This window comes from Paramisgurnus dabryanus, chromosome 19 (genome assembly GCF_030506205.2).
Source record: "Paramisgurnus dabryanus chromosome 19, PD_genome_1.1, whole genome shotgun sequence".
Lineage (NCBI taxonomy): Eukaryota > Metazoa > Chordata > Actinopteri > Cypriniformes > Cobitidae > Paramisgurnus > Paramisgurnus dabryanus.
The window spans coordinates 3,908,213-3,917,602 of NC_133355.1; the positions used below are offsets into that span (position 1 = coordinate 3,908,213).

Here is a 9,390-nt window from a genome sequence, read left to right on the forward strand (position 1 = left end):
CTTGCTGAGCAGTTTCATTTAAAGCATCATTAGGTCCAGATGTAGAGATGTCAAACACTAAGAGTAAAGTATGAGGAATCAAACTGAATGAATAATCACAGGTGAAAAGAAAGTCTCTGATGCATTAAAGTAACAGGCAGCACATTTGTGTATTATGTCAAGTTAAGTTACCTTACTGAGTTTCAGATATTGTGACAACTAGCCCCACGTTCTCCCCCTTATTTCTAATAAAAAAAAAACACCTCTGAATGACCTCTGATTCATTTGTTGGTACATTTCTGTGACTGCACGTTTTGTTTAAAGTGAAGTTTGTAATTTCAACACCACGCAGATAAAAATTAAATAATTTCGAACCAGTTTTAATCACTGACCCAAAGCCACCCTAAACTCTCCCCACCGGTTAAATCCTACTGATTGATTCTGTTGTGTTACACACTTCAACCTTTAATGTTAATGCAGAGAACGGGCTGATACCCGTGAAATAAAACACAATATCAACATTCATTATTATACACTGAATCTAAAGCTAATTTAACCAGTGGAAGTTGCTCGATTGAGTTTTATTGAAACTGAACCAACAAAAAAAAAGTTATAAATACAAACATCAGACCAGCCGGCCGCAGCTCTTAAGGTAAGCCAGACCAAACCCCAAAATAAAAAGAAAACATCTGAAGTTATAATATCAGTATATCAGTTTTTAAAAAACACAATTCAACTACTTCTAGAAATGCTAACAGACACATTGAACAGCACTCCTGCTACAAAACTTTTTTTTCCTTCTTGTGGATTCTTTTCTCCACTTTTGCAAAAAACCCCAAAAAACAAAGATGAAAATCAAGCTCTAGTCAACAGCCAGTATTTACAGCGAGTCCCTAACGCCACTAGTACTGAGAGAAAGAAAGAGAGAGAGAGAGAGAAAGAGAGAGAGAGAGAGAAAATGGAGGACTGTGGGAAGTAGGACACCATCTTTCTGAAGAGCATTTCATGATTTTAATGTCCTCTCACACGTACGCAAATCAGTATCTTCTTTAAAACGTTCGTTGTTGATTTTAAAACAAGAAAAAAAAAGAAGGAATAAAAGTGATCTAAGACAAAAGTCCCGCTCAGTTCAGAGCGCAAGGGCAGAGCTCAGGGACGTCAAATACATTCTGCTCTTTAGCCAATCGGGATGCGTGAGAAGTCAGTTGTGGGCCACAGACAGAATCAACACGGGGACTGGGGAATAGAAAAGTCAAACAAACACTGCCGGCCAATCGCAGGTCTCGTTTCTTGGGAGGAAGGTAGGAAGGTGTCTGGATGCGTCGTTTTTACTCTCGAATACCTTTCACAGACGTCGAGCATCTACTTCCACTGCTGGCCGTAGGAATCTTGGGAGAACTCGAGCGTGTCGTTGCTGTAACCGTACATACCGGAGTAATCGGAGCCCTGCTGCAGGGGTTGTTGAGCGATGGGTTGCGAGCCCCAGTTTTGCTGGTTGGTGGTCTGGCGTCGTTTAGAGTCCGGCTGGTTAAATACGTCCGCCTTCCTCTTCCCGCCGACGTTACCGCCGCGGTTCCCCCGGGCGCCTCGAGTGCCACGGCCCCTCGGAGGCTGAAAGGGCCCGCCGCGTCCCCCGCGCCCCCCACGACCCGCTCCCATAGGAGCCCCTCCTCTCGGAGGATAGCCGCCACGGCCACGAGCCGGCGGAGCGGCACGCGCACGGGGTGGAGGCGGAGCTCCACGGCTGCCGCGACTTCCCCGCCCCCTCATGGAGTAACCGTCGTCGTAACCGTAATAAGGGTCGTCGTAGCCGCCTCGGTAGTCGTGATAGTCGTAACCGTAGTAATCATCGTAGTAATCCTCGTAACCGTAGTAATCAGGAGGATAGGTGTAGGCCCCCCGTCCTCCACGGCCACGGGCGCGCCCCGGGGGAGGCATGCGAGGGGGAGGGTAGTAATAATAGTCGTCATACCTGCACAGGTGGAGACAGAACACTTTCGTTAAGCACTTTAATAAACATTTGTGACAGACAGAGATGTTTCTGGACAGTTTCTTAAACACAAAAACGTTATGTTCAATCAACAACTGCAAGTCTCACCCTGTGTTTCTGGTGGTTTGTCTCGCTGCTTGTCGTTCTTTCCTCTTCTTATCCGGAGGCTTTGCCAGAACAATCTCAATCTCCTCCCCGCAGAGCTCCTTTCTGTTCATTTCATCCATTGCCTGGAAAACAAACAAGCACACAAATTTACATTCATGCATTAGGCATGACCTTTAACCCGACGCCACTTATGGTACATTCAAGGTATACATTTTGATCACACTTTAAAGAGTTGTTTTTGTTTTGCTTGGTTATTCGTTGTCGTTTACTCACAAGAGAAATTTCAGATTAAATATTTCATCGGGAGTTCACAACAACTTTTCCCCCAATCTAAACCGGCCTGATGTCAGGGGTGGTTGTGATTTGTTGCTGAGAATCTGACCTTGACGGCAGCGTCTCGCTCCTCGAAGTGAACAAACGCATAGTCTTTCAGCTTCTTGACACGCTCCAGTTTACCAAACTGCGAGAAGGTTTTCTCCAGTAGCTCCTCTGTGACGGGGCTTGCCAGTTTACGAACAAACAGAACCTTTACCTGATGGGACGCACACATGGAATTACCAGCATCCATCAGTAATCATCAAACGCAACAACACAACGTAAAAGTCTCATCGTCAGTCACTCACCTTTGCCATGACCTCCGGGTCGGGCTCAGCAACGGGATCGGCCCATTCCACTGTAACAGGGTTCCCCCAAACCTTTACCTTCCCGCTCATGAGCCTGCGGCGAGCTTGAGCTGCCGATTTATGATCTTCATACTCCAGAAAACAAAAACCGCGATTCTTCTTTTTATCATCTGGCTGAGTGTACAAGATCACCTCCTGTAAACCCTCTGACACACAAACACAAACACACACACAGGTCAGTGTCCGTCATTACAGTACACCAGCGGCATCACTTCTGCCTTCTGTGGTCCTGACCTGTCACCTTGCCGAAATCTTCCAGGATACTTTCTCTCGTCTTATTCTTTGGAATAGATCCGACAAAGAGACGATTGTTGGCCACAGAGATGCATACGCCCAGATATTTTCCAGAACGGATCTCATAGTTGTCACACTGAGGAGAGATGCACACGACATAAGATACACAAAAACAGCCAAAGCTTTGAAGGGCATCAGGTTTTTTAGCTGGATGAACAGTGACAGAATGAGATGTGAAACAAACACAGACCAGTTTGACAGCTTCCTGCGCAGCATCTTTACTGCAGAACGTGATGAAGGCGTAGCCACGATTCTGACCCGTAAGCGGGTCCATCATTAACCTCAGATCCCAGATAGGACCAGCGTTCTCGAAGAGAGGAACCAGCTCGTCCTCATACAGGTCCCGAGGGATCTTGCCCACAAACACCTGCAGGATTTAAAGACTCTTCAGACCTGCTACAGAACTGTACCTCACGTGTTCAATTTAGAGTAAGGGAGTAACCTCAGTGCCGATGCCCGGCTGCGGACCCGCGAACACTTCATCTGGAGGGGGTCCGCCGTACTTCCTCTGTCCAGTTGTGACATCTAGAGTGTATCCCGTCCTCTCCAGCAGCGCCTGGGGATCCGACAAATGACATCAACACGAGACCAGAGAATGTGAGCGGTAATGCACTGATTTTATATTGACATCTCGGTAACAACGGCTGGCAGATTTGCTGCAAAACATTAATAAATAAAATAACAAGATCTCACCTTTATCTTGGACTCATCAGGGCCTTTTGTCGACTCCTGAACTTTGTTGCCCTGTTTTTCTCTCTGTCTGTAAGTCTTCATCACACCACACAGGAAAGCACTCTTATTCTGTAACCAATCACAGGAAAGCACTTTTATTCTGTACCCAATCACAGGAGAGCACTATAGGAAAGTTTGCAGGATGAGTAAATAAAACACAAGCTTGAGGAGAACATAAAAAATTTCAAATCATTTCCAAACCGTGGCTCACCTGCACATGGGAGAGGTCAGACTCTTTAAACTGCTGCAGGACCGACAGTGCCCCCTCCTCATTAAACTCCCGCAGTGCATCGAGCGCTCGCTCGTCTAAATCAGCGTACGCCACCAGACCTGAAACACAGGGGCAAACATTCAGCCAAAAGTGCCATTTTAAAGGGGACCTATCATGCAAAAGTCACTTTAATGTGGTGTCTGAAAACAAATGTGATACAAAATACACAAAAGATACAAAAAACACCCAAACTTTTATTTTAATCCCCATAAAACCTGAAGGCTCTCATAAATTAAGCGACGGCATAAGAATCAACAGGCAGAAGACATCAAAGTACTTCGACTGAAGAAATGTTACGGTTAAGTCTGCTTTTCTTTGATGCCATCTGCCTGACGGTTCTTGCGGTGCCGCATAAAGTCGATCACACTGCCCAAGGTCCATAAGAGATTAATAAACACCTATCCAGGAGAAAAAAATATCCAATCACTGTGCACTAAAGTGCCTACCTAAATATGAGCATTTTTAACATGCAATATAATAAATGATCTGCGGGATATTTGAGCTGACACTTTACAAACAGCTCCCTACAGCTTAATATGTCAACAGACAGCTGATCTGAAGGGTTGAAGATGTGAATATGTATGAAAAAAGACAGCATATTGATGCTTATCTATCGACTAACAGATAATATGTGAGACTCCAGAAGTGTTCACCTGTCTGAAAAATGTTGTCCAGACTTTCGGCAACCTTCTGTGGCAATCCAGCGTCCAGCAGCGTCTGATAGTTCTCCGAGTGTGTGCCCGATACCTCCATGGGCTCCTCTTCCTCCTTCAACACACCAGAGCTGCCATTCACCTCAGCAGCCATTACTATGACAAACAGACAGACAAGAGGTCACATATATTTATTTATAATATAATTTATTGATATTAATAAAAAAACACTTTTGTATTTTTTATAAATGAATATTACACACGCATGCAAACATACATACATTCATGGCATAAACACACAAATTCATAAACACAAAAATGTATAAACGCGCGCACACACACACACACACACACACACTTCATAAACAAACACCTGCACACACTAATTCATAAAAACACACATTCATATACACTGCATAAACACACACCCATAAACACATACCTTCATGAACACACACACACACACACACACACACACACACACACACACACACACACACACACACACACACACACACACACACACACACACTTCATAAACAAACACCTGCACACACTAATTCATAAAAACACACATTCATATACACTGCATAAACACACACCCATAAACACATACCTTCATGAACACACACACACACACACACACACACACACACACACACACACACACACACAAACCCCTTTATGAAGACACACACACACACACACACACACACAGATTCATGGACGCGCACACACCTTTATGAAGACACAATAACACACACACATGCACACAGATTCATGGACACACACAGGCATAAACAAAAACATACAACGTCGCTCTCTTTCACACACACGCGCACGCAGCGTCCCGCCCCCCTCGCGCATGAAGCTAGGAGTGCGCGATGCTATTACACTTGTATATTTTTATTCGCGCTCATTTGGACACGTTACTCTTTTTTTCTAGCTCATATTGACCTCTGTAACATCTCACACCTCGCGCTGCTCACACAAAAATCCCATTAAACGATCGAATCAGAGAGACGGAGATTCCCGCGCCGTGCGCGCGGCCTACAGCCACAGCAATTCCAGACATACACAATTCATGCACCACAAACCCGCCCATTGTGCGCACTTACCGCGATTATGTTCACCGGACGGCACGAGAGAACGGTTGAGCGCGCTCAGTCTCGGTTCATGAACAGCAGAACTCACCGAAACACGTAAAATCTCCTCAGATGAACCCACGAGACAGCCCGAGACAGTCCCGTCGCTCAAACAACAGCGCCACTTCCTCGCGCGGCAGACCGGCTGCGTCACGGCGCACGGGACCCTGGAGCGCGCACGCACAGACTGCTAATAGGCAGGATCGGGATGCTCGTGCACGACTGCAGCGGACTGATGAAAAGATGTGTGATTTACACCAAGGAAATTATTGATTATCATTGATTTTTGATCAGTGAAATTATATTTTTTATTCAGTTATCTCATAACTGAGAAAATCAGATCATTGAGAAATGTTTTAAAGGGATAGTTCACCCAAAAAAGAAAATTCTGTCATCATTTACTCACTTTCATGTTGTTACAAACCCGCATAAATTATTTTATTCTGATGAACACAAAGGAAGATATTTGGAGAAATGTTTGTAACCAAACCGTTCGTGGACCCCATTCACTTCTATAGTAGGAAAAAAGAATACTATGGAAGTAAATGGGGTCCACAAATGGTTTGGTAACAAACATTTCTCAAAATATCTTCCTTCGTGTTCATCAGAATAAAGATTTTTATACAGGTTTGTAACAACATGAGAGTGAGTAAATGATGACAGAATTTTCATTTTTGGGTGAACTATCCCTTTAAATTCATTTTCAAATCAAAATTTAAAAATGTGTGTTTTAAATAAATGTAATTTTTAATTTCATTAATATGATAAACATTTTCGTTCTTAAACACCTGGCCATTAAAGTTTTGTTCTCTTTAAACAAAATACAAAGGCAGCCACGAAGTGTGTTCGACTTTATTCTGCACTTCGCAGACCGATTGGCCTATAACATACTTGCTTTATGCTGCGATAATTGGCTTTGTCCAAATACCCACACTTGCAGTCCACTTAACTACTAGGTTTGCCAACTGCCGCAACTAACCCTAGCCCGCAGTGCCAATGTTGGATAGTGCAGATTAAGGGGCGGTATTATTTTAATTGAACTACCCACGTCACAAAACAGGCTTGCAGAGAATGCTTTACTAAAACAAAGTTACTGGGTTGTTCTTTTTTATGTTTTCTAGATTGATAAAAGCACTGGGGATCCAATTATAGCACTGGAAAATGATATTATATTAACATGGAAAATATCAGATTTTCATGCTATGACCCCTTTAACGAATACAGACCTTCTGGAAGGAACACTTTACTTTCGGGTTTAAGATGAGACAAGATATCAAAGGCACGAACACACTATTTGACTTAATCATTTGTAAATATAATGCCAGATGTTATTAAAATACATATTTATATTTAGTTTTGTGTAATATTAAACTGTACCTGACAAAATTATTTGCAACATCAGGTTACCGTGTGTTATTAGTTTTGAACGATGGTTATCTGAAAAGAACGAATGGTGGAATGTTGTGACTAGCCAATCAGAATCAAGCATTTTAGAGAGCCAAGTAATAATAACTAAAAAATAACTTCAACCTTTTTCATGACTTTATTACAAAAAGTAAGTGTGTTAGAATTTTTTTAACAATAAACATTTACGAATAACAAATTTGTCATAGACCTACAGCAGGGTTCCCCAAATCTTACCCTGGAGCACTGCAGAGTTTAGCGCCAACCCTGATCAAACACACCCGAGAAACCTAATCAAAGTCTTCTTGGTCACTTGACAATCACAGATGGGTAGGTTTGATTAGGGTGGGACCTAAACTCTGCAGTGCTCCGGCCCTCCAGGGTAAGATTTGGGGAACCCTGTATTACATCAGTAATGAACCTGGCTCTCATTAATGAGGAATCAGAGGAGCTTTATTGCCAAGGGTGCTTGCACACAACATTTTTTTTGTTCAGCAAAAAACAGGATAAAGGTTTACTTCAACATGACAGAAGACAGCAGGTTTTTTGCAAACATTTATTCATAAACCATCTAATCACGATGGACTGGAGTCAGTAAGAAAAGAAAGAGATCCTCAGGCCCTACAGAGATCAGAGATGGAGAGATATATTTCTCATGTGATAGTGATGGTAGTGCTTCAGTCGTCGTGTTTCAGTTTTCTGATTTTGCCCTTGTGTCTGTCGATCTCTCTCTGCAAACGCTCAATCTCTTTCTTATGATGGTCGATCTCTTCCTCATGATGATTCCTCAGGGCTGCCAGCTGCTCTTTCTCCTTCTGCCTGTCAATCAACACTGTGTCATCATCACTCTAACCCACACATTTATCACCCACAGTACCAACATTAGAAGCAAATTCAAGATGCAATGTCACATCCAAACCTTTACCTATAATTCTCATTTGTACTATAACAAAGAGTTTTAATTCAACATGGATAACAAAAATACTTCTGGAATATAGACAGATGTGCAAGTTTCTCAAAACATACCAATAAAAGAGTGAAAAAAACCCTGTTAAAGTATAAAGCTCATAAACTTGTTTTAAAGTCATTTTTATTTCATCACATTCTGTACTTATTTCGCTAAATTTGACTCTCACAAAATACAAACATACATTGTATCATTAAAGTAGTTTAAATGGAAACATGCTTAAATCATGACACCAGACATCAACACACCAGAGTTTATTACACAAAGTTCTTGACTCAAAAATGTTTTAAATCCAGACAGTAGAAATGAAAAAAATAAATGAAGTTGTAACTTACCTAAAATATCGCTCTTCTTCTGCCGCCCCCTTTTTTCCAAACGCTCCTCCGGCCTCCCTCACAGATCCACCAGCACCTCCTCCTTTACCAGCACCTGCACCCAGTTCACCCAACTACACACAAACAAACAAAGACGCACGCGCGCGCACACACATTTACTTAACAGTAAAGTTAGGAGTCAACCAGCACTGTTATTGTTTCTGATCACTGCTTCTGTTGTGTGTTTGGTGAAATGGTGTTGGTGGTGTTTAAGTATTTATGATGACATCGACGCTGCCAAATGTTTGTGGTTCATTCATTCAGTTCTGTTATTGATCAGACTCGAGTCATGATTGAAAATCAGACCGGTAACACACTCAGTACCTGGTCGGATCCCATCCGGATCTGAGGGGTGAAATATCCTCTCAAACCACTTCTCAACAGCAGTCGGGCCATGTCCGATGAAGCCTGACGGACGGTGCTTATGGTAAATTTGTCCTTGTGCGGACCACGGAAATAGAGGAACCAGTGAAGAAACAGAAAGCACAAAAGTGCGCAACATCAAACAACTGCTGCCCTCTACAGGACCGGAGACAAATAACATCACTGCTATCAGACCACGTTCTGCCTCCGGACTGGAGGCTGCAATTTGATGATAATTTTTTTTGTTCTTAGACTCATAAATAAAAAATCTATTCCAGCATCTTAATTTAGATGGATGATGCTATATGACATTGATTGGACGAGGGTTTGGTCATTTCACACAAATATTTATGCTCAAACAAGATTAATTCACCTTTAAAATATTATATAGATGTTACTCTTGTAATGGTGTTCTCAATAAGTAGAT

At 42.6% G+C, this 9,390-nt stretch overlaps 2 protein-coding genes across 3 annotated transcripts; both read right to left on the minus strand.

Annotated features, from left to right (window-relative positions):
* Positions 1–541: 541 nt before the first annotated feature.
* hnrnpr (heterogeneous nuclear ribonucleoprotein R) lies at positions 542–6,005 on the minus strand. 2 transcript variants are annotated; one of them, XM_065283536.1, is made up of 11 exons: positions 5,905–6,005; positions 4,711–4,866; positions 3,998–4,116; positions 3,748–3,855; positions 3,497–3,610; positions 3,245–3,421; positions 2,995–3,130; positions 2,701–2,906; positions 2,460–2,609; positions 2,078–2,199; positions 542–1,951 (listed from the first exon to the last, which is right to left on the minus strand). In XM_065283536.1, the coding sequence occupies exons 2-11, from the start codon at positions 4,862–4,864 to the stop codon at positions 1,342–1,344; spliced, it is 1,896 nt and encodes a 631-aa protein (XP_065139608.1). In that variant the 5' UTR covers positions 4,865–4,866; positions 5,905–6,005; the 3' UTR covers positions 542–1,341. The 2 variants fall into 2 exon arrangements, with proteins under 2 accessions (XP_065139608.1, XP_065139603.1); XM_065283531.1 differs by having other exon boundaries at positions 5,829–5,963.
* Positions 6,006–7,694: 1,689 nt separating this feature from the next.
* Positions 7,695–9,085, minus strand: atp5if1a (ATP synthase inhibitory factor subunit 1a). Its single transcript, XM_065281451.1, has 3 exons — positions 8,925–9,085; positions 8,562–8,674; positions 7,695–8,078 (listed from the first exon to the last, which is right to left on the minus strand). The coding sequence occupies exons 1-3, from the start codon at positions 8,994–8,996 to the stop codon at positions 7,937–7,939; spliced, it is 327 nt and encodes a 108-aa protein (XP_065137523.1). The 5' UTR covers positions 8,997–9,085; the 3' UTR covers positions 7,695–7,936.
* Between the last annotated feature and the right edge of the window lie 305 nt (positions 9,086–9,390).